At 41.6% G+C, this 24,428-nt stretch overlaps 1 protein-coding gene and 1 long non-coding RNA gene across 3 annotated transcripts in view; one reads left to right on the top strand and one right to left on the bottom strand.

Moving 5' to 3' along the window:
• The window catches only part of Psd3 (pleckstrin and Sec7 domain containing 3), a 288,299-nt gene continuing 263,871 nt past the window's right edge, over positions 1-24,428 (top strand). The window contains exons 1-4 of one of the 2 annotated variants that reach the window (XM_036209202.1): positions 1-436; positions 2,125-2,157; positions 17,344-18,439; positions 22,043-22,438. In XM_036209202.1, the coding sequence (XP_036065095.1) occupies positions 406-436; positions 2,125-2,157; positions 17,344-18,439; positions 22,043-22,438 (1,556 nt within the window). In that variant the 5' untranslated portion in view covers positions 1-405. The remainder of the gene's footprint in view (positions 437-2,124; positions 2,158-17,343; positions 18,440-22,042; positions 22,439-24,428) is intronic. The other variant, XM_036209203.1, reaches the window with a different exon arrangement.
• The window catches only part of LOC118597614, a 5,244-nt gene continuing 2,571 nt past the window's right edge, over positions 21,756-24,428 (bottom strand). Inside the window, exon 3 of the long non-coding RNA XR_004946876.1 lies at positions 21,756-24,050. This is a non-coding gene — a long non-coding RNA (uncharacterized LOC118597614). The remainder of the gene's footprint in view (positions 24,051-24,428) is intronic.

The raw sequence follows: 24,428 nt of genomic DNA, 5'->3' as shown, positions 1-24,428 counted from the left end.
TCCTGCTGCTGCACTGGGGGAATGGTTACATTAAAGCTAACTCCCGCATCTCAGTCATCTCCTTGGAAGTAGTTTTCACAATTATAGAAAAGCCCTACAGTGGCTGTTTTCGGTAAGCTACCAAGGTAGAGAGCGACTGAGGCTGAGCACAGCAGGAGAGCAGACTGCTCTGCCTTTGTGAGGGGCTGAGGCTGCAGTTCCTGGGCTCGGCTCGGCTCTGGTTCCAAGTCTCAAAGTGCTTCCATTTACATCACCGTGTGCAGTGCAGGGCAAGAGGGGCCTCCAGGAAATTTGAAACTAATTTGCTTCCAGTTGACTAGAACAGCACATTTTGCATTAGCTTGCTTCTCTCTCGTTAACTTTTCTCAAGCGTTAAACTGATGAACTGGGCATTTTCTATGATCAATGGGTAACTGCTGGAGCTACAGTAATCTCTGTGAGTAACCTCTATTTGTAGGTCTATGCAGGCAACGATGCTTTGTTAATCTATCTTTTGTGAAGTGCTGCTGTGACATTATATCATTGACTGCTTTCGCTTGCTGGTGTTGTCTTTTGGCCATCCCAGTAGGAGACTTCTGGGGGCGAGCCCAAGTTCTGCTGAATCCTGCTAGCTCTAGAGAAGAGCAGACTTCATTCTGGGGTATCCCTGCCAAGCAATCTTTAATGCCCCAGAAGACAGAAAGATGCCATGGGGGCCTCCATGCTTTTGCCCGGTACCTCACTTGGCTTTAGCTTAGAATATTTATTTTAGTGTCTGATACTGAATTTTCCAAATTTCTTTATATTTTTAAATATAGTGGAACATCATGCTTACCTATAATTTTATTTCCTTTCATTCCTCTGTCCCCAAGCAGTTTTCCTAGGGACAGGGCATTCTATTGCCCTTTAGAAATAAGCTCCCTTTTGGTGATGCATTATATAGGCAGAGAGAGGATACAGGCTACTCTTTAGAGAGCTATGGTTTTGGATAGGATAGGGGAGGAGTTTCTCTTAAAGAACCCCAGCTCCTTTTCATCTGCTTGTCTGAAGCACAGCAAGGAATCTACATAGCCCTGAGCGGATGAGGATGACTTTAGAAGTGGCACCCAAATGTCCCCACTGGAGTTGACCCTGAGGTCTAGTCTCTCCTGGAAGAGGCAACTGTCTTGTGACTCCTCAGTGTGTCTTGCCTGTCTGTCAAAAGCATTTTAAAGTATTTTTAAGATTTATTTCTCTCTCTAGAAAAACTGAGTTTCAACTTTCTGTTGAACTTTCATTGGTAGATTTACTTGTGATTGTTCTGTCGGTTTGTGGGGCGAATCCAGACTTTAAACCTAAGGTTTCTAACTGAGCATGAAAGCCAATGTGGGTTAGCAGAGGCTGGTCCTGGGTCCTGGCTCCAGAGCTTGTTTGTTTACACTGACATCTGCCTTGCTAAGGAGTTCCCAGCTGCACTGGTCAGCACTGCTAATTCCACCTTGGCTCTTGGCACCCGGTGATTTTTAAAAGAATTCTGTAGTATTTTGGACATCAGTTTAAATTTCTTCACATTAAATAGCTTCATTAGGGTTGGGGATTTAGCTCAGTGGTAGAAGCCCTGGGTTTGATCCTCAGCTCAAAAAATAAAATAGCTTCATAAAATGTACAGGAAAAATTTATTCTAATATTGCCACATCTCTGTGTTAACTTTAGCAAAAGAAAGCCCCTGTAATGATATGGATTTAGGAGTTCAGTGTGAACTTTTATTCTCTTTTAAAAAAACTTAATAAAAACTGAAGAGTCAGTGTAGAGATATTTTAAAACTGGATACTAAAAGCATAGATTTATAAACAGGAAGAAGTGTAGAAAATGGACAGAGTGGATAAAATAGAGAGAGAAGAGGTAAGGCTAAGTGAGGAAATTTGGAGTGTGCACCTAAGACACAAAAATTATGAGAAGCAGTTGAGAGACAGACAGAACTGGAGAACTGTCCAGGCTGAGTAAGGAGTCTAGTTTTTAAAAAGCCATGATTGCAGGTCAGCTCCCACTGAAAGATCTCGGTGCTGGGAGCGGTGTTCTGTGCATTGCAGAAATTTGCTCTAGCATTAAGGGCTTGCTTCTCATCTCCTCCTTCTAACCTTGTGAACACTGTCTGCTGCTCCACAGTTTACAGAGCTTCTGCTGAGACTGACTGGCATGGTAAGCTACTATCACTCCTGTAGGAATTAGGACTGAATGAGAAAAACTGGGTTCTGAATCATTAGCATATGGGATTTGGTTTGTGGTAAGCACAGCTGTAACTATTAATCACCAGGGGAAGAATGTCCAATTAATGGAACATTCTGTATTTGTGTGCACATGTTAAAAGCTTGAATAATGCTTGCCCGGTCTTTCCTGGCCTTTGAAGCACAAAAAACCTTAAATATTCATGCACTTAGGGAGTTATCAATGTCCAGAAAATAGTATCATCCATTATATATGGTAGTCTTCTCCAAAATAAGACTTTTTTTAGGTGAAGAGTGGGTCCCCAAATATAATGCGGTTAGATTACTCATTTGGCAGTTTCGCACTTACCCCTCTCATTTTCCGATATTTTTATCATTCCAAATACATTTTCTACTGCTTGGTAGGGGGATGAGATTACCCCTGCTTTGCTTTAGTGCGGCCCTTCCTGTTGCATTGAGGGTACAAGCTGTACATCTGTATCTGGAGAGGTTGTTGATCACCGTTTTTCATAGTTAAGAATTATAGTTACTTATAGGCAAAATGCACTTGAGGTCTTTTTAATTCTGCGAGGCTTGATTTTTGTATTTGGTTTGTAAATGAGGCATTTGTCTCACAATCTTCCATTAACAAAATTACAGACTGAACGGTCAAAATTGGCACTCTTTCCCAGCATAGGGGAGGAATCGCTTCTGAGGCAGTCAGAGGCTTTGCCTTTAGCTTGTTTCTGTAAAACTTCCACTCTTGAAATAATTCAAGAAAGTGTAGTTTTCGTGTATGTTATTGCAATTTGAAACAACACACATGAGAAGGAGGGAAGCAGGCTTTTGGTGGTTCGATGACCTGTGATTTATAGAGGACCGAGAATGTGATGATCTGTGTTATTCTCAAAAAACAGATTATAGACTCTTAGTGCAGCTCACTAGTGCCTCAGCAAACTGAATGTGATCATAGTTTCTTTAACAAGTAATGTACCCAAGGGCAGGAATAGGAATCCCTAGGGAAAACAACAACAACAACAACAACAACAACAACAACGACACCAACAACACCCCTCTGTTTTCTGTGTACTGCAAAGCCTTACTTCCTCTCAGCCTTACCTTTTAAACACCCATGTAATTTATTTAAGGACTACTGGATAGTAACGTTTACATTTTTGTGGTCCAGATCCTCTTGAATTTTTGTGTAAGTGTAGTCACGGACTATCTGAGCAACACTCACAATGAGCTCTAAACTCAGGGAAGGTCCTTCTAAACCCCAGCCAAGGTCCTTCATCCTCTTCTGCTCTTTGAAAAGTACCCTGGATTACTTGGTATGAGAGCAAAATGATGGAGCGAGGAGTGGAGACTTTCTGGCCACTGAAAACTGGGGTTGGTTGTTGTCTGTTCTATTCGTTGAACTATTGGAATTTTCAGTTAGGTAGGAACTTGTAATTTTTTTTAAAGAGCAAAAATTAAATATTGTCAGAATGACTTCTAGGGGGTGGTATAGGTTCTGGAGCAGTGCTCCTTACTTACTGTGTACATGAGTCTCTGGCCTGTTGATTCATTTATTTTTAGGGGTGTGTGTGTGTGTGTGTGTGTGTGTGTGTGTGTGTGTGTATGTGTGTGTGTGATGCATGCACATGAGTTTGTGTGTGTGTACCCATGGCAGTGCATGGAGAAGCTGCCTTGAAATGGGGTCCCTGAACTGGAAACTTGTCATTTTCAGCTAGCCTGGCTGAATGTTTAGTCCTTGGAATCTTTCTGCTGGGACAGTGAAGTGGCTCAGTGGGTAAGGGCACATGCTGCCAGGCCGAATGACCTTAGCTCTGTTCTCAGAGTCCATCCACATGGTAGTGGGAGAGAAACACTTTACACAGGTTGTCCCGTGAGCTCAAAAGGCATGGCATGGCGCACATTCTCCTGAACAAATAAACATATATGTAAAACAGTTAAAAATAATGTACTTATGTCCATCCCCTAGTGTGGGTGTTATAGTCATGTGTAGCCAACCCTGGCTTTTTTAAAAGATGTATTTATTTCTATGTGTATATGTATGTATTTATGTATGCCATATTTGTGCAGTGCCTGTATAGGCCAGAAGAGCGCACTCACGTTCCCTGGAATGAGGGTTTCAACTAGTTGTGAACTGCCCTGTGGGTGCAGGGAAGTGAACCCAGGTCCTCTGCAAGAGCAACAGGTGTTGTTACCACTGAGCTATCTTTCTACCGGCATGCCTGACTTTTGATGTGAGTGTCAGGTAACTTAGGTCCTTATGCCTGTGGACCATCTCTGCAGTTCCTCATTTAAGTTTCTTATTCGAAACCCTCAAGATTCTACCTTGGAAAGTCTGAGCAGTGCTTTTGTGGCATCCTTCTGTGTGATGTGTATGTTGCTGTCTCAAGGTCATACTAAGTACGAAGCTTTAGGGCAGCACTTTCAAATCAAACTTTCTGTGGTAATAGACATTTTAATGATCTGTTTATATAGAGTACTTTGAGAGCTGTTAGTGATATAGCTGGAACACTGACTGAAGAATTAATATTTTTTAGATTTATTTACTTTTATTTTATAGGTATAGGGATTTTGTCGCATTTATGCCTGTGTACCACGTGCATGTCCATGCAGGCCTGAGGAGGGCACTGAATCACCTGAAACTGGAGTTAGAGAAGGCTGTAAGCCACCTTGTGGGTGGTAGGAATTGATCGCAGGTTCTCTAGAAAGAGCAAGTACTCTTACCTGCTGAGCCACCTCTTCTACACTGAATTTGCAATTTTAGGCAGTGAATGTTCATGGTCAAATGTAAATATGGCTAGTATATTGAACACCACAGGGTTTGCTGAGTGGTCCGTTGTGAAATCTGTGTTTCACGTTAACAGCCTGGCTGACGTCACACTAGTTTCTAGAGGTGCAGCTCAAGTTGTGTCCATTGAACTTTCCCCCAGTAAACTCTGTCTGCAGGCAGTGTGTCCGAAGGAGTCGTGACTTGTGAGGGAGCCCCTGATGGCAGGAGTAGTCCTCTGCTCATCTGGGCTGCTGCTCTTCTCCCCATGTTTGCCTCGGACTTAGTACACAAGAGAAGCTGGCCGAGAGGATGAAAGAATGAGTCTACTCTAAGAATGGAATGGCGCTCTGCATTTCCAGCACCCTGTTCAAGCTGTTCTTTGGTTATCATGTCCTGTTTTATGTGTGTTGGAGGGGCCTTTTTTTTTTTTTTTTGCCTTGAGTTCTCCTAATCGACATCCTGTAGATTGTATGACCTTCTTTATGTCACATAGACAACATAAATGTCCATTTTGCTAGGCTCTAGTGTCGTAAGGGATGTAATGGCAAAGAACAGACAAGTGCCCTCTGGAGTTTATATTCTAATGGTGGCAAAGAAAAACAAGCCAGCGACTCTTCCTAAAATGCACTGGGCCCAGGGCCCAGGAAACAAGTGTGTAGAATTCATACCTGTACATCCCCTAAGAACCTCGGCTAGATGTGGCATCATGTTCCCTGTGGAAGCTTAGGTCCTGCTGCTCAGAATCACTCAAGAAAGCTACTTTTCTCTATTCAAGTTTCAGTGACCAAGTGTCTGGTACATGTGCCAAATGGTCCGGGGGTGTTTTTCCTGGAACCATTTTCTCTTGAGTTTCCACCAGAGTGGAAGAGCATATTTCATACACTGGTTCTAAAAGATCATTCTTAGGAAGGCATAGTCTCTCTACAGCTAGTCTTGTGAAACAGGCTCATTTCCTCATGATTGAAACATATTATGTTTCTATTCCATCGTTTTATTACAGTCCTTTCCCTGTGTTGCAGAAACAGATGGCTACTTAATACAGAGTGCAAAGCAGTGCTAAAATTGATCTTGTTAACATTAAAATTATCCTATTTCTTTCTCAGTATATTAAATCAAATTTAAGAAGCCAGTGGGTTTACAGATCACAGAAAAGTAACTTTACCAAATACCAGGAAAGATAATTTTTTGGAAGCTTTGCCAAATATACAATGTAGTAGATAAGATTCTAGATAGAAAAGACAACTTTCAATGAAATAAAAATTCCCTCCTAGTATAATTTTTCAGTGAGTGGAACTCTCCTCCTTCCATTCACTTCCCTCCTACATATATTTTAGACTACATTTACATTCTTTTAAGAGGGAAAAAAGAAATATGGTTATGCACCTGCTACTCCAATTCTATGAGTGTGTGGTTCATATTCAGGTAAGTGCTAGAGTTCTTCTTTTTAATATTTAGCAAATCCCCTTGTCAGATTTGGGGCATAACTAATTCAGTAAGGCTTTCTGCAGAAAGAAATGTTGATTGGGGTCTTAGTATTAGATGGGGTGGGGTACCTGACATCAGGGGTGACAGCCCACAGCAGGCAGATGGGGGAAACAGTGGCTTTGGTGGAAATATGTGGAAAGTAGGTAGATATAGGGAGAGGGAGATGACAGTAGATGTGGATAGAGTATAGCTGGAGTTTTCTTCAGTCCCGCCTGGGCCCACAGCCACTCAGACCCAAATAAACACACAGGGCCTTCTATTAATTCAGACTGTCTGGCCTAATGGCTCAGGCTTCTTGCTATCTAGTTCTTATATCTTAAATTAACCCATTTCTATAAATCTATACCTTGCCACATGGCTCGTGGCTTACCGGTACTTTACATCCTGCTCCTCATGGCAGTGGCTGGCAGTGTCTCCTGACTCAGACTTCCTGTTCCCAGAATTCTCCTCGCTGCTTGTCCCATCTATACTTCCTGCCTGGCTACTGGCCAATCAACATTTTATTTATTAACCAATCAGAGCAACACATTCACAGTATACAGGGCTTGGTGGGACCCAGGGAGAAACATCCAGCTACAATAAAACACCCTGGGACTGGTGGCCACCCTGGCTTCTTTGTTCCAACCTAGTCCCTTCTGCGTGTGTTCTGCCTCAAGCCCTTCCCTCTGCCTTGCCCAAGCCTTTGGCTGTCCTGAGTCTGTTTATGCCCATACTCTCTTGCCTCGGACACCCTGCACATGCCATTCAGGTGTTCTTTGTCGTGTCAAACTCACATGCCATATCTGACAGTGTTCTTTTGAATTCCTGATGTTTGTTATGGAACAGGTTATAGATACAAAGGTTTGCTGAGTGAGCGAATGAGTGCTGGAAATAGCGGTAATGCTTCAAAAAGAAGCAGAAAAACCAAACAAGAGCTTAAAGTAAACTAAAAATTGGTTCAATTTCTTTCTTTCCTTTTAAGAAATAATCATACTTACATGGTGATTTCCATAGGAATTACTTCCATGGGATAAATACAAAATTCCAGACAAAAGGTAGGATTAATATTTTGCAAAGTTTTGTTTGTTGTTAAAGGCAGTTGGTGAGGAGAAATGTAAACAGCAAAAGGAAGCAAAGGGGTCCCTTTTTTTCAGGGAAAGACCTGCTGAGTCCTGTGAAATGTCTTCTGAAGAACAGTGTATGGAGCCCATGGAAGTTGTTTGTATGTAGAAACTACTACTACAGATGGAAGAATGTTTATTTTTGTTAACTTTATTGCCATTAAAAACAGTGACTTCACTACTTAGTGGCAGCTGAATCTTTCCTATGAATTTATCCCTGTGAAGCTGGAGACTGTCCATGTAGTCCAGGCTCGGCTCTGGTTAGAGTGTGTTGTTTGCACGGTTGGCACATCTTCCTTAGTCCCTTAGATTGTTATTTGCCCTTGACTGTCTGTACCAGTCTTTACTTCCTAGAAGATAATGAAACGTATTCAACAGTTCTTTCTAGAGAATAAGCTTAGGCCAAGAGAGCTGATGGAGAAGTGGAGCCTGCAATGAGTTTTCATGTCTTTGAACTCTTTTGCTTGGACCAGGTGCCAGGTGGTGTCAGGCATCACAAGCATTTCCTACACTCCATGTACTTCCTTTTCCTGTCTGAACAACATTCCAGGAAAAGTACTGCACTTGCAGTGAAGGACTTAGCATACTTTTTTGAGAGCCCATTTCTCTATTTTCGGTGACTTCCCTGGGCCAGTCCTTATTTTCTAGATGAAAAATCAAAGGGGGCTCCCAGATGATGTCAGTTAACACTTCTTTGTTCTCCTGAGTGAATTTCACTGGAGTAGATTTTGGTATGTGTATGACTTTAGTGTCACTGTGGTAGAGTTTCCTAAAATACCTTTTTGCAGGATAGAAAAGTGGCTCACTGGTTAAAAACTCCTCTGTTCCCCCAGAGGAACTGTTTGGATCTCTGCAGCAGTGTTGGATGGCTCATAACTACAGCTGCAGCTCCCAGGGGATGGAAGCACTCACACAGACATATACACACATACATAAATAAAAATAATAAAGACTTTAAAAATTGTAGCTCTTTGAACCTTAAAATGTAAGTTAACACCATGCTTCTGATTTCATGTATGTGAATAGCTAAAGTTCTGTGGGCATTTCCAGTGAGGGAAAGTGCTTTCTTTCTTTCAAGAGTTGGTTATCAAAGGAAGACTTAATTAAAGGTAGTAAATTGGAGTTAAATCTGGAAGGGTAAAAATAATATGATCATTTGAAATGAGAAAAAGTATGTTAAGTAAAAAAGATACTAAACGAAGGCAAAGGACAGTATGTAAAGTTCAGGATGGCCATGTGGTTAACTTTACTTCCAGTATATGTCAGAATTAAAGCCTTTTCGAGGTATGATGTCTGACATCCATCCTTTTTTTTTGGGGGGGGGGGTTATTTCTTTTTTCTCCCTTTTTAATTTATTATATTTGTGTTTTAATTTTACACATCAGCCATGGGTTCCCCTGTCCTCCCCCCTCCCGCCCCTGTTCCCATCTTCCCCCTATTCCTTCCCCTCCATTCCCATCTCCTCCAGGGCCAAGACTCCCCTGGGGATTCAATTCAACCTGGTGGATTCAGTACAGGCAGGTCCAGTCCCCTCCTTCCAGGCTCAGCAAAGTGTCCCTGTGTAAGCCCAAGGTTCCAAACAGCCAGCTCATGCACTAAGGATAGGTCCGGGTCCCAGAGCCTGGGTGCCTCCCATAGTTCAAGCTATTCAATTGTTTCACTTATCCAGAGGGCCTGATCCAGTTGGGGGCTCCACAACTTTTGCTTCATAATTCATGTGTTTCCATTAGTTTGGCTATTTGTCCCTGTGCTTTTCCAATCTTGGTCTCAACAATTCACACTCTTACAGTCCCTCCTCTTTCTCGATAATTGAACTCCTGGAGCTCCACTAGGGGCCTGGCCAAGGATCTCTGCTTCCACTTCCATCAGTTATTGGATGAGAGTTCCAGCACAACCGTTAGGGTTTTGACCATCTGATCACCAGACTAGGTCAGATCAGGCTTTCTCTCCACCATTGCCAGTAGTCTACAGTGGATGTATCATTGTGGATTTCTGGGGACCTCTCTAGCACTTTGCTTCTTCCTGTTCTCATGTGGTCTTCATTTATCATGGTCTGTTATTCCTTGTTCTCCCTTTCTATTATTGATCCAGCTGGGATCTCCTGCTCCCCTAAGCTGTCTTTCCCTCGAACCTTGCCCTTCATTACCCCCACTCACGTCCAGGTTGTTCATGTAGATCTCATCCATTTCTCTGACATTGGGCGATCCTGTGTCTTTCCTAGGGTCCTGTTTTCTAGGTAGCCTCCCTGGAGTTGTGTAGCAGTCTAGTCATCTTTGTTTTACATCTAGTATCCACTTAGGAGTGAGGACATACCATGTTTGTCTTTCTGAGTCTGGGTTACCTCACTCAGGATGATTTTTTCTAGATCCATCCATTTGCCTGCAAACCTCATGATGTCATTGTTTTTCTCTGCTGAGTAGTACTCCATTGTGTATGCATACCATATTTTCTTAATCTATTCTTCAGTTGAAGGGCATCTAGGTTGTTTCCAGGTTCTGGCTATTATAAACAATGCTGATATGAACATAGCTGAGCCCTTGTGGTATGATTGAGCATTCCTTGGGTATATGCCCAAGAGTGCTATAGCTGGGTCTTGGGGGAGATGGATTCCCAATTTTCTAAGGAAGCGCCATATTGATTTCCAAAGTGTCTGTACAAGCTTGCATTCCCACCAGCAGTGGAGGAGAGTTCCCCTTACTCCACATCCTCTCTAGCATGAGCTGTCTTCTATGTTTTTGATCTTAGCTGTTCTGACAGGTGAGGGTGGTATCTCAGAGTCATTTTGATTTGCATTTTTTCAGATAATTAGGGATGTTGAGCAATTTCTTAAATGTCTTTCAGCCATTTGAATGTCCTCTGTTGAGAATTCTCTGTTTAGTTCTATAGCCCATTTCTTAATTGGACTGTTGGGCATTTTGATGTCTAATTTCTTGAGTTCTTTATATATTCTGGATATCAGCCCTCTGTCAGATGTGGGGTTGGTGAAGACCTTTTCCCATTCTGTAGGCTGTAGCTTTGTCTTGTTGACCATGTCCTTTGCTCTACAAAAGCTTCTCAGTTTCAACAGGTCCCATTGATTGATTGTTTCTCTCAGTGTCTGTGTTACTGGTGTTATATTTAGAAAGTGATCTCCGGTGCCAATGTGTTCAAGACTACTTCTACTTTCTCTTCTATCAGGTTCAGAGTAACTGGATTTATGTTGATGTCTTTGATCCACTTAGACTTAAGTTTTGTGCACAGTGACAGATATGGATCTATTTGCTGCCTTCTACACGTTGACATCCAGTTATGCCAGCACCATTTGTTGAAGATGCTTTCTTTTTTCCACTGTAATTTTTGGCTTCTTTGTCAAAAATTATATGTTCATAGGTGTGCTGATTAATGTCAGGGTCTTCAATTCGATTCCATTGGTCCACATGTCGGTTTTTATGCCAGTACCAAGCTGTTTTTATTACAGTAGCTCTATAGTAGAGCTTGAGGTCAGGGATTGTGATGCCTCCAGAGGTTGTTTTATTGTACAGGATTCTTTTGGCTATCCTGGGTTTTTTGTTTTTCCAAATAAAGTTGAGTATTATTCTTTCCAGGTCTGTGAAGAATTGTGTTGGTAATTTGATGGGGATTGCATTGAATCTGTAGATTGCTTTTGGTAAGATTGCCATTTTTATTATGTTAATCCTGCCTATCCATGAGCATGGGAGATCTTTCCATTTTCTGACATCTTCTTCAATTTGTTTTTTCAGGGACTTAAAGTTCTTATCATATAGGTCCTTCCCATGCTTAGTTAGAGTAACCCCAAGATATTTTATATCATTTGCGGCTATTGTAAATGGTGATGTATCTCTGATTTCCTTCTCAGCCTGTTTGTCTATTGTATATAGGAGGGCTACTGATTTTTTTGAGTTGATCTTGTATCCTGCTATGTTGCTGAAGGTGGTTATAAGCCGTATCAGTTCCTTGGTTGAATATTTGGGGTCACTCATGTATACTATCATGTCATCTGCAAATAGGGAAGCAATGACCTAACACTGGAAGGGGAGCTGAGAGAGACCATAAAGGAAGCTAGGTTGGGACCGGAAAGATGCAAACCTCTCTCTTCACAGATAACAAGGCATTTTATGTAGAAAACCTCAAGAAATGTATAAAATACTATGAGATCTAAAACACAAGCGTCACAAGGTAGTTGAGTGTAAGAGTAATAAATAGCACCCCAATGTACTTTAATGCGGTAAGAATGCACAGTAGAAATTAATTGTTTTAGAAATCCACTCAATATTGTCAATATGAATAAAATAAAAATAAGATAATTAAAAACTTGTTCACAAAACTATTGCTGAAAGAAAGTAAAGGGGATGAAATAATGGAAGGACAACCCATGTAATAGTAATATGGCCAAGAATGTAGTACTCTATAGACTAATTGCCATTCTTGTTAAAAATCCCAGCTGTCTGGTAGGTTGATCCTAAAATTCATATAGGAAATATAAGGGACCCAGAGTTGCCAGAACATTCTGGAAAAGAGAGGACAGAGTTGGGAGACTCTCCCAGTTCCACACTTTACCTATTGCAGAGCAGCTGTGGTCAAGACAGAGGTATGCTGGCATGAAGATCCAGCTCACTGTGATAGGATGGAGAGTTACAATAAAACCTTACTGTGTTGGTCAGTTGAGTTTTCACAAGGGTATCAAGGCAATTAAAAGAGCAGGGAGAATAGTCTTTTCAGCAAATAGTGCCAAGACAAGTAGATGTCCACAGGCAATAGAAGGAACTTAAATTATACCATACACAGAAATGAACTTAAAACAGCTAACTCTATAAATCCACTAAAATAAAATGGGAGTATATCTTTTTAACCTTGGATAAAATAGTGATTTGTTACATATAACAAAAAGATAATCAACCAAAGAAAACCAGGTAAGTTAGACCTTAATCAAAATTACAAATTTTATAACTTAAAAGGTGCTGACAGTCAAGTAAAAAGACACCTCATGAGATGTTTATAAGAATTTTTATAATCAAATAATAAAAAAGGCATAACAATTGTAAAATGGATAAAAGATCTGGACAGACACGTATTCAAAAAAGACATACAAATGGCAAACATTTTATAATTAAAAAATAAAAAAGACATACAAATGGCAAAAAGATGTTCAGTATGGTTAGTTAGCAGTGCAAGCAGAAGCCTGGTGAAGTGCCATGCTATAGCTTTTAGGGAGGTTGTCCACGATCAAACACGGACACTAGTGGAACCCTTGACACACTGGCAGCGAAGCAACATAGTCAGTTGCCCTGCAAAGCCATTGTGCATGTTCTTAAAACATTAGAAATACATTTACCCGCTGACCGCAAAATCCACTCTTAACCATGATAACTCAAAATATATGATGATACAGAAATTTATATACAGATTTGTTACCTCTAATAGCCAAAATGGAAACAACCCCTAAATATTTATTAGTTAATGAGTGAATAAAGAGTTATTCAGTGGAATTCAATAAAATGTGCTGAAAAGGGTGATTCTGACTCATAATTACAACTTGAATCCTCCTGAACACAGTGTTGTTGTGGCATAAATGAGAAAAGAATGCCGTTTGTTGTATGAATGACCTCATATGCAGTGTTCATAATATCTATGTCCATAGAGATTAAGAAGGTGGGACTTGCCAAGGAGAGAGGAAAGAGCACAGTGGAAAGTGATTGCTAATGGATACAGGATTTATTTAGGGGTAATGAGAAAGTGGTGATCATTGCATACTTTTGTGAGTACATTTAAGACTGCTTAATGTTGTTGGTTGTCTTTTACTCTTTTGCTCTTTTGGGGGCCTGCCACCCAGCTCCCACATAAACACACACATTTATGAATGCCCCGCCTCAGCTTGTCTTATTTCTAGCCAGCTTGTCTTAACTTAAATTACCCCATATACTTTTGCCTCTGGGCTTTTTCCTTTTCTTACTTCTGTGATCTGACTGTCACTCTTACTCTGTGGCTGGCTGGGTGGCTGGGTGGCTGGGTGGCTGGGTGGCTGGGTGGCTCGGTGGCTCGGTGGCTCGGTGGCTGGGTGGCTGGCCCCTAGTATCTTCTTCTCCTTCCTTTTCTTGCCTCTCCATCTCTCTTGCCCCCCCTTCTATTCGTTCTCTCTGGCTGCTAGCTGCTCCTGTGCTTTCTCCTGCCTTGATATTGCCTGTTCAGCTCTTAATGAGACCAATCAGAGGTTTTAGACAGACAAAGTAACACAGCTTCACAGAGTTAAACAAATGCAACATAAAAGAATGCAACACATCTTTGCATCATTAAAACAAACGTTCCACAGCATAAACAAATGTAACACATCTTAAAATAATATTCCACAACAACTTAATATTAAAATGGAAAAAAATCAAAGACCCACTACATTTTTTAAAAAATATAGCCTTTCTTTCTTTCTTTCTTTCTTTCTTTCTTTCTTTCTTTCTTTCTTTCTTTCTTTCTTTCTTTCTTCCTCTCTCTCTTTCTTTCTTTCCTTCCTTCCTTCCTTCCTTCCTTTCTTCTTTCTCTTTCTTTCTCTCTCTCTCTCTCCCTTTCTCTCTCTCTCTCTTTCTTTCTTTCTTTCTTTCTTTCTTTCTTTGTCTCTCTCTGCCTCCCTCCCTTCATTTCTTTCCTTTCTTTCTCTTTCTTTATTTGGCTTTTCAAGACAGGGTTTTTCTGTGTGGCTTTGGAGCCTGTCCTGGATCTTGCTCTGTAGACATGGTCTACTATGTTTTCCTGACTGGCCTATAACTTGCTATGAAGACCAGGCTGGCCTTGGACTCACTGTGATTCTTCTGTTTCTGCCTCTTGGGTTCTGGGATTAAAGGCTGTACTGTCATGCCCAGCTAAAATATATAATGTTTACTGAATTGTTCTCTGACAGATTCATACATGCATAAAGTGCATTCTGATTATTGTAACCCCCATCTTCTAATCAGTTTCCAACCTCATTACTCCTTCCTCCCTACGAGTCCTTTTTCCATATTCAGGACTTCGTTGGTTTGGTTGTTGTTATTTTGAGATCCATTGAGTTTAACCAGGATCACTTGTGTGACCATGGGTTTGGAACTATCTGCTGGACCCTGTCGGGCTCCTCATTTGGTCTACAAACGAAGACAGTGAGCCCCTGTCCCAGAATCCACCAGTAGCCAATAGCTTAGCAAGCAGGGGTAGGCCCAGAAGGCCCATCCCTGATCCATGATTGACTGTTGATAGGCCCAGTCTTGTGTAAGCCTATTGCAGCCAGGCACAGCTATTGTGAGATTATTTTGTGCCTAGAAGGCAGAAGTTCATAGCCCTTTTCTCTACCTTTTGGCTCTGAAGTTCATTCTTGTCTCTCTTCTGCAATGATCCCTGAACCTTAGAGGGGGTGGTGTAAATGTCCCGTTTAGGGCTAAGCAATCAACTATCGCTTCTCAGCACCTTGAGCAGCCAGGTACCTCTGCATTTACCTCTCTTCATTGCAGAGGGTTCTCTTGGTTAGGGCAGGGAGTAGCATTTTACTTTGAGTATAAACATAAACACTTATAGGCAGTCAACTGCATTGTTTATTGAAAAAAATTAAAATGTCAATATATTTCCAAGGGAAAGGGACTCCAATTGTTTAGCTGTCTAAGGCCAAGGTTTGAAAAGTTGGCTTCCTTTCAGAGTTAGGAAAGTGTATCTTATTAGTTCCATCAAGAGAACCTGTAAGTACTTCAGTGGTGTGCCTGAGATTGTATTCTATTTGATTCAAATTTAATGATGGAAATATTCCAAATTGTTCAAAGTGGAGTACAAAACAACCTATATGCTCAGATATGCTATTACTATTTACCAAATTTTCGTATGTGGGGAATATCATATCTTATGTTAACACATGCTTTCAAGTTACCCCATTTTTTCGATGCCTCCAGCCATGTCTTTCATGCTACAGGTGTGTGTGTGTGTGTGTGTGTGTGTGTGTGTGTGTGTGTGTGTGTATTCAGACATTTATTAGCTGTTTTATTAACTGTTTTGCTAAAGAGGAAGCTTGTGTCTCTGCAGTGGCTCATAAGCAATGAAAGTTCTTTTTCCTAAAATAGAAGTTAGTATACTATAGATGATGATTTTCCTGATTCAGTAACACAAACCAAGTTCAAAGAAAGTTGGATACTGACCTAACTTAGTTATTTCCCATATAAATTTTCATTTAAAGGTTTTATTTGTCAGAATTTCCCTATTTTCAGGTCTCTGATTGGTATTGGGTCTCATTTTAATGGGGAAAAATAAATTTTATTGATTATAATAAATATCCTAATTAAATATTGTTTCCTTTGCATTATATGCTGTAATTCATCATACGGTGCAATTAAATTTTATGTGGTTGGTAACCTTATATGTGAACTCTCAAAATGTTACACTCATGGAACAGACCTTGAATGGTGGTCATCAGGCTGAGGACAAGGGTATAAAAATGTCCATCAGTGGATACACGATTTCAGTTAGAAATAAATCCAAGAAATATGTTTTAGAATATAGTGACTACAGTTAATCATGACTACTTGAAATACTGAAAGAGTAGATTCTAAGTATTTTTAACATTAAAAATATATATACCAATTATGTGAGGTAATTAATATATTCTTATTAGATTAATTTAGTCATTCCACAATGATATAGATGTATGTCAAATTACCTTGAAAAATATATGTAACTCTTATTTACTAATTAAAAAAATAAATAAAATGCAAAATAATTCCACGCAGTTGATGTCCTAGAACCCTTCTCCGCATTGTGTCTCCTCTTACGTGTGGACCTCACTGTCACTCCTCAGGGGAGCTTAAAAATGTCTCCCTTGTGGTGGAACTGAGATCCCCGAAATATTGTGCACGTTAATAAACTTTATCTGAGGTCAGAGAACAGGACGGCCACAATATTAAACACAGAGGTTAGGCGGTGGTAGCACACACCTTTAATCCCAGCACTTGGGAGGCAGAGCCAGGTAGATCTCTGTGAGTTCAAGGTCACATTGGAAATAGCCAGGCATGGTGACTCACACATTTAATCCCAGAAAGTAAGCCTTTAATCCCAGGGAGTGATGGCAGAAACCAGAAAGATATAGAAGGTGTGAAGACCAGAAACTAGAAGCTTTTGGCTGGTTAAGCATTCAGGCTTTTGAGAAGCAGTTCAGCTGAGATTCATGTGGAGGAGGACTCAGAAGCTTCCAGTCTGAGGAAACAAGACCAGCTGAGGAACTGGTGAGGTGAGGTGGCTGTGACTTGTTCTGCCTCTCTGATCTCCCAGCATTCACCCCAATACCTGGCTCAGGTTTGATTTTATTAATAAGAATTTTTAAGATTCCTCCTACACTCCCTCCCTAGATGGTGACAGGGAAGAGCAGACTTCCAGCTGGAAAATATTCACTGAATAAATCTTGCTTTTTCTGTGGTCCAGTCTCAGATTTCATGGCGTATTTGTAAGGCTTCGTGGGGTTATGTCCCACATCAATATTTATTATTTCACCAGTGGCATTTGGATAATGGTACTTCCCATAATTTTCATATTTGTACATATGAAGGAACTGAGTTACTACAGTCTCATTTCTGGGACTTCCTGAGAAGTAGGGTTAATATGGGGTGAGTCATTATTCTGCCTCCTCCTATGTAGAACTTCTGTGGTGATGAATATGTATGCTGAATAGAAGGATCCACTGCAAGGTTAGTAAAAGTATGTGTTGCAGGATTGGGTGGAAAGAAATAGTAAACAGTTATTGACAACCTACCGTGTATGAGATTCATGAATACATAGTAGACCCTGATGTCATGTCTCCGTTCTGTCCTGTTCCTAGGCGATCATGGAGGAAGCACTTTACTCCCACCGACTGTCACAAATGAATTTCCAGAATATGGGACCATGGAAGAAGGAGGAGGAGGAGAAGGCCTGAGAGCCTCTCTAGACTTTGATACAAAGTCTCTGCCATGCCACCCTCCAGAGCATCAGGATGTCCATCTTCTTACTGGACAAGCCTCTACGCTCAACAGTGTTACAGAAGGACCAAATAATGCCCCTCAGTGTCACCCTCAGGAACAAAGTTTACAACCCATTGACTCTTTAATCTCTGCTCTGAAAGCTACAGAAGCCAGAATAGCTTCAGGAACATTTCAGGCTACAAAGGTACTGGACAAAGATGCTAAGTTGTCAGGTCAGCAGGTGGATAAAGAACTGAGTACTGCCAGTCATAAGCCGCAGAGAGCCCATAGAACATTCCCTGCTGGCCCAGGCAAATCACCAGGCTTACCTCTTTCAGTGGAAGTACCAGCAGAGGGAGATTTTTCTTTGAGCATCCAGGAGGATCTGACTGCACTCTTACCTGAAGAAGCTCAGACAGAACTGTCCCAGATAACTAATTACAGGAAACAAGGGCCTCTCTGTGTGCAGGAACCAGTATGTCCCATGCCTTCCCTGCGGAGCTCAACAGGGAGCCAGAACCCTGTAGGCAGAGTTGGTGTTTTGAAAGATCAGAGGTCTGACCTTGGAAGAGCGCACCCTAGAGGATGTGATTCGGGTGGCTTCCTGGGCCGCCAAGGCCGGATCAAACACGTAGAGTTTCAAGGAGTAGAGATACTGTGGACAGGAGAGAAGGCGGAGACCCAGCATCCCATGGGCTTTGAGAAATCACCGGAAAGGACAGCCTCTCCTGTGAGCAAGGAGTTTGCCAAAGGGCCAAGCTATTCCAGCTCCACGGCTGGTTTGTGCAGCAATTCTGTGAATTTAACTGGAAGTGTTAGGGATGAAACCTGGAAAGTTCCTTCAGCAAGGCCTGGCACGAGCTTGGGGACACTGTCCCCCGTTCCACTTGCCGAGAGTGGAGAGGATGAAGTCTTCCTGCAGGAAAGCAAAGAGCACCTTGAGGAGAACCTTGATGCCCAGGGAGACAAAGACAGGTGAGCTCCAGAGTTGTCATGCTATTTGTGATGCCTGGAACGTGTTACAGATACTTACTGTCCTGGCTTGATGTGGGGACTTGCCACACAGGCCCATAGCCTCACCCGAACAGCCAGTTTGCTTTGCAAGGTTTATTCCATTTACCTGGAGTCAACTGTGATGTTCAAAAATCTTAACTGGAGAAATCTAGAAATAAATAATTCATGTGTTACATAACTTTTATTACAGTGTATTGTTACAGCTGTTCCATTTGTTATGATTATTAAATCTCTTGCTATGGCTGGTATGCAGTAACTTTATTATTCTTTATTTATGCATGTATAGCAACGACATATTTAGGATCCGTTATAGTCTTTGGTTTCATACCAACGGCAGTTCATCCCTGTGCATAAGTGGGAGGGCTGCCATTTCCACTGCCCTTATTGTCACAGAGTGGAAGATACTTGAGTGCAATAGAAAGTGGAATCGAAGAAAAGCCTAAGACAGAAAAGTCATCATGTAATAAAGCTGTCTTTTCGACAAGGATCAGGGCAGCCATGCTGAGGAGACTGTGAACACTCCCCTTGCCATGTGTTTTTGACATGTCCTGTGGAGTCACTGCAGCCCATGTGTGGCCTTCCTCCGAGTGCAGACAGTGGCTGCCGTGCAGCATGCATCCAGCCTGTAATGCAGCCCGCTTTCCTGTGTGAAGATAGAGGTTTGGGCCATGCAGTTCTCTGGGGCGTGAAGGGACATCGCAGAAGGTCGGAGGTGGTAGACTAGACTCCGAGTCTCTTGTTCCATGATGTTCACAAAGGAGTCCCTTCTTCTCACAAATGGCATGTGTTTTGAGATTTGGCCCTGGTTAAGTACACTTGACATTTCCTGATATTTTCTAGCCTTCCTCAGTATTTCTTACATCTCTTCCACCTCTGAGCCTGGAAAGATAGAAGACACAACTGTCTTTCTTCAGGCCTTCCGTTCATATCCGATCACTGCTTTTGACAAGTCATCTTTTGTGTTCTGTACTGCTATACTTTGATTGCTAGCCTTCTTTTCATCTGTCATTCCTCACTGCTCATGTCTCACCCTGTGGGTCGTGACCCCTTTGGGGCTGAAGGACCCTTTCACAGGGGTCACCTAGGACTGTTGGAAAACACAGACATTCACACTAGGATTCCTAAGAGCCACACAATTACAGTTATGAAGTAGCTATGAAAATGATTTTATGGCTGGGTTTACCACAAGAGGAGCTGTGCTAAAAGATCACAGGATTAGGAAGGCTGAGAACTACTAGTTTATATGCTAAAACACATGTCAAGCCTGAAGGAGTGTGTGTGTGGTGTGTTTGTGTATGTGGGTGTCTTTTCCTATGCAGTTGACACCTTTAAGATGATGTTCCTTTGAGTGACTAATCAGGATCACAAAATCCCTGCCTTCTATTAAAAGTAGCCTTGATATATGCCTCTTGTCTTTGCATCAATCTGAAATGTGCACTTTTACTGCTGTTCAGATTAGTAATTGATTGCTCCCTGCTTCTTCCCTCCCCTCCCCTCCCCTCCCCTCCCCTCCCCTCCCCTCCCCTCCCCTCCCCTCCCTTCCCTTCCCTCTCCTCCCCTCCCCTCCCCTCCCCTCCCCTTCTCTTCCCTCCCCTTCTCTCTCCTCCCCTTCCCTCCCCTTCCTTTTTAGTCTAGAAATGTTTTCAGGCTGCTTGTTGTGTCCCTGACCCTGTTAGATGTGGGAAAGTACACAAGAACCCTGGTCTGTGGACTTTAGTGCTAAATATACAAATTGACCACATAAACACTATCTGGGTACTGTGAAGGGAAAGAACAGAGATCTCCTGGAGAGATAAGCTTGAATGGAAAGAAAGAGACTAAGTCAGGTGGCAGCTTGGGTAAGATCTTTCTGTAAACAAGTTAATTAAGTGAGACTTGAGAACTGAGGCAGTTGGCCAGAGAGAAAATGAGGAATGAGGTCTGTACAGGATCTTTGTTTTATTTTAAGACAATGAAAAAGTTTGAAAATTATTTGGTACACAGTGGAATGACAATAAGTTAATACCAGCAAAGACAACCATACCATTGAGTGTGGAGTCTACTAATACTTAGGAATCATTTATGAGACATTTAATTGGTCCTTCTTATTTCTGCTTTATTTCCTATTTGAAGGAATCAGAGGTGCAGAGAGGTCAAGTCAATTCACCTAAAATTACATACCAAATAGGCAACAAAGCTGTGAATCAATTCTGTGTTTTCTGACTGACTTACCTAAGTTGTCTGAATGTTCATCTTCATCTTTGAAGACCATGCTGGATATTAATTCTTCACATCTCTATGCTAACATTGATGCCCCACTCCTTCATGTTCATGTCTAAGTTGTATCCAGCTTTTTATGAGTTGGGCTGTCTTTGCAAATGCAATGTTTATCAGCTTTTTAAAAAATTCTTTTTTTAAGATGATAATTTCCCCTTTCTCTTCCCCTTCTCCAAACCCTCCCATATACTCTCCTTGCTCTCTTTGAAATTCAGTCTCCTTTTAAAAAATTAATTGTTGTTACATGCATATATACATATATGTTACATACATGTATAGAATATACATATACATATTCCTAAATACATAAATACAACCTGCTCAGTATATACAGTGTTACTAGTATGTATGTCTTCAGGGTGGACCATATGTATTGGATAACTCATTGGTAGGAATATCAAGTTACACCCATAAAATCTCATGATCTGAACAAGGACAACAGACGTGTTAATGTGGATGGGAATAGGGGTGGAAAAGCCCAGGAGACCTTCACTCTACCCAAAGGACTGAAAGCAGCTAAGGAATACTGTGATCCAGAGAAATAGTCCTCTCCAGGGAAGAGCACAATTGTTGGTAGCTTTTTAGAAGTTTACTTCCCTGCTGTGAGCCTGAGTCTCTGTAGTTCTACTTTATGTCAGCAGAGGGCAGCATCTGGACTCTGACAGCCTCTTCCCCCAGAACATAGATGGTTTCTAAGTATTAATAGCCAGTGAGAGTTCTATGCATTTTTTACTGCTTGTTTACTGTATCAGGTTTACATAATATTTATGTGCTTCTCTTATAATTAATGATTATAGTTAAATTATCTGGTTGAAAAGAAAATTTAATATTTTTTTCAATAGGCAGTATTAGAAGATGTAGGAAACTAGTTTGAAACTTTATTAAAAATTACTTACAGATTAGTGATGTGTATTAAGAATATTTTAACCTTGGGTTGGAGATGTAGTTTAGTAGTTAAGAGTACTTGTTTCTGCAGAGGACCCGAGTTCAATTCCCATAGAGGTTCACAACCATCCATAATTCCAATTTCAGAGGATCTGATATCCTCTTCTAACTTCTGTGGGCTCCAGAAATTCATGAGGCACATACATACATTCAGGCAAAACACTCACAAAATAATATAGAGAGAATATTTTAACCTAAGTAAGTTTCATACCTTTCTTCCCAAATATGTTCCTAAGCCGTGAGTTTGGTGGATAGAACAGTTACATTTATACAACACAGTCTTTTCTCTATGGTTGGTTGAAAGCAGGAAAGTGAAAAGAAAAAAGTTAATATTGAAAATGTTCACTTTTACTAATTTTCCAGGTTTCTCGAACAAGAGGAGCACCTTAGGGGAGGAGATGATGATATTCTTGGGCCCGGATATACGGAGGACTCCACTGATGTATACAGCAGCCAATTTGAAACCATTTTGGACAACACTTCCTTATACTACAGTGCAGAGTCATTAGAGACACTGTACTCAGAACCTGATAGCTATTTTAGCTTTGAAATGCCGCTTACGCCAATGATACAGCAGCGCATTAAAGAAGGTGGTCAGTTCTTGGAGAGGACCTCTGTGGGAGGACATCAGGATGTCCTGAGTGTGTCAGCAGATGGTGGGATAGTGATGGGCTATTCTACCGAGATCAGCAATGGACTACATGATTCTACCAACTCTGTCTACAGGAAAGGCCCTCAAGAGATTGCCTACTGGGGAAGGTAGCTGTGCCGTTCTCATTCACTTCATGGCTGTGGGTTTTTGTTGTTATTGTTGTTTTGTTTTTTGTTTTTTGGGTGGTAATCGCTCTTTGGGAAATCTATGTGGTGGGTATATTTTAAATGAATTTGGCAAGTTTCTGTGGATATGAGCAAATGATTGCGTAAATGGAAATTTGGGATTCAAGAGAATGCCAGTTATACCCTAGTGATTTGTCAAATTGGCAAGCTGTGGGCCTTTCCTGGGCTACTAGATGTGAGTGGAGACCGAGCCAATAGTTGTAATGAGTAGACATTTGCTCTGACACTGCTGCACTGTAGACAGTGGCTGGGGTGAGAGTCTTTAGTCTCACACTGACAAGGCATTTACTCTCTGTTTACCACGGACATCCATCTTGAGCTAAAATGACAGCTTAGGCAGGGTACGTGCTCCATAGCTGCCATCTGGCGTTGTGCGTCTCCTTACGGATATCCGTCATTTCACCTAGGTTTCCTGCGACCTTACTTCCCCTGTCTGCCGTTTAGCATCCCTGCCAGCAGGAAGGGAAAGCTACACCTTGTAAGTTGTAGGAGTTTAGTTTTGAAATGTGTTTTCTGTATATCTACCTGGAGATGGTGGTGCGGGAAGGTTAAATGAGCACAAGTACTTTAGAGGTGTGTGCACATGTCAGTGCTTTCTCTTTCAAATTCTGTTCACATTGCAGCTTTCCAGTAAGTCTCTCTTTTCCAACAGTCTGCCATGTGCTTGAAGCAGAGTTTTAGGATCCTTTGGAGGGACAAGTTCAGAACCGGCACATTTCAGTTCTGTAGTTGTGTTTCCCTGTGGAATATGTAGTGAGTGACTTGGGTCATGGTGAGAAAATGGAAAGTACACAAGTCTCAGAAGTACAAGGTTTTACCTGGCCTATTGATTCATTCTGAAACTTGGTTTGATTTTGTTTTCAAAATAGGGATAGTGATACACTGTGCACTGCATAGCTATGAGACTTAAAGGGTTAATATAGCTGAAAGCATCTACAAAGGCTGTGACTGCCACATTTAGACTCTCTGTATCTTGAAGAGGGGTGCCTCTAAAGAGGGGTGCCCCTAAGAGAAGGATGTCTCTGGGGCTGTGTCACTGGGAGAAGAGTGCTCCCAAAGAAAGGAGATTTTTTAGAGCAAGCATTCCTAGAAGAGAGGTAGGTATGTTCCTGGAGTGTCTCTGGCTGGATTGTTCTGGAGAAATGTGTCGGTCTCTCAATAGGGGGTGCCGCTTTAGGCTCTTGTGACTGTACATTTTGATAAAATGCTGTAGATCATGTATGTAAAAGAATTCGATGTATCTCCAACCCAACTTTCTGGGGCATATAGAAGGTTTTTATGTTGCAGACAAAGTTAGGTCAAGAGCTAAGGTGGTTTGCAAATGTTGTGATCTCTACCACAGAAGCCCCAGGAAAGATGTCAGGGAAGATAACAGATCAGAGCCAGTGGGCAGCCCAGAAAAGATGGATGGAAGGCTTCTTCATTTGTAGCTTCTGTACCTCGACGTGGAAGAAACAATAATCACTTGGCAGCATAGGTGCTGTCTTCACTAGGGTTACTCTCCTCGTGATGAAACATTGTGACTGAAAGCAACCTGGGGAGAAAGGGTTTATTTCATTCACAGTTCCATGTAACAGTTCATCATCAGAAGCAAAGGTAGGGACTTGAGTAGGGCAGGAACCCAGAGGCAAGAGCTAATGTAGAGACCATGGAGGGGTGCTGCTTACTGGCTTGCTCATCATGGTTTGCTCAGCCTGTTTCCTTAGAGAGCCCAGATGGCACCACCCACAATGGACTGGACCCTTCCCCGTCAATCAGTAATTAAGAAAACACCCGATTGCCAGATCGTATGGAGGCGTTTTCTCAGCTGAGGTTCGCTCCTCTCGGAGAACTCCAGCTTGTGTCAAGTAGACACAAAAGTAGCCAGCACAGGTCCCAGTCCTCAGTATGGACAGAGTTAAGGACTTAGAGT

The sequence above is a fragment of the Onychomys torridus genome, chromosome 17, assembly GCF_903995425.1.
Source record: "Onychomys torridus chromosome 17, mOncTor1.1, whole genome shotgun sequence".
Classification (NCBI taxonomy): Eukaryota; Metazoa; Chordata; class Mammalia; order Rodentia; family Cricetidae; genus Onychomys; species Onychomys torridus.
Note: the sequence above shows the minus strand (reverse complement) of the source record. Positions and strands in the feature narration are given on the sequence as shown.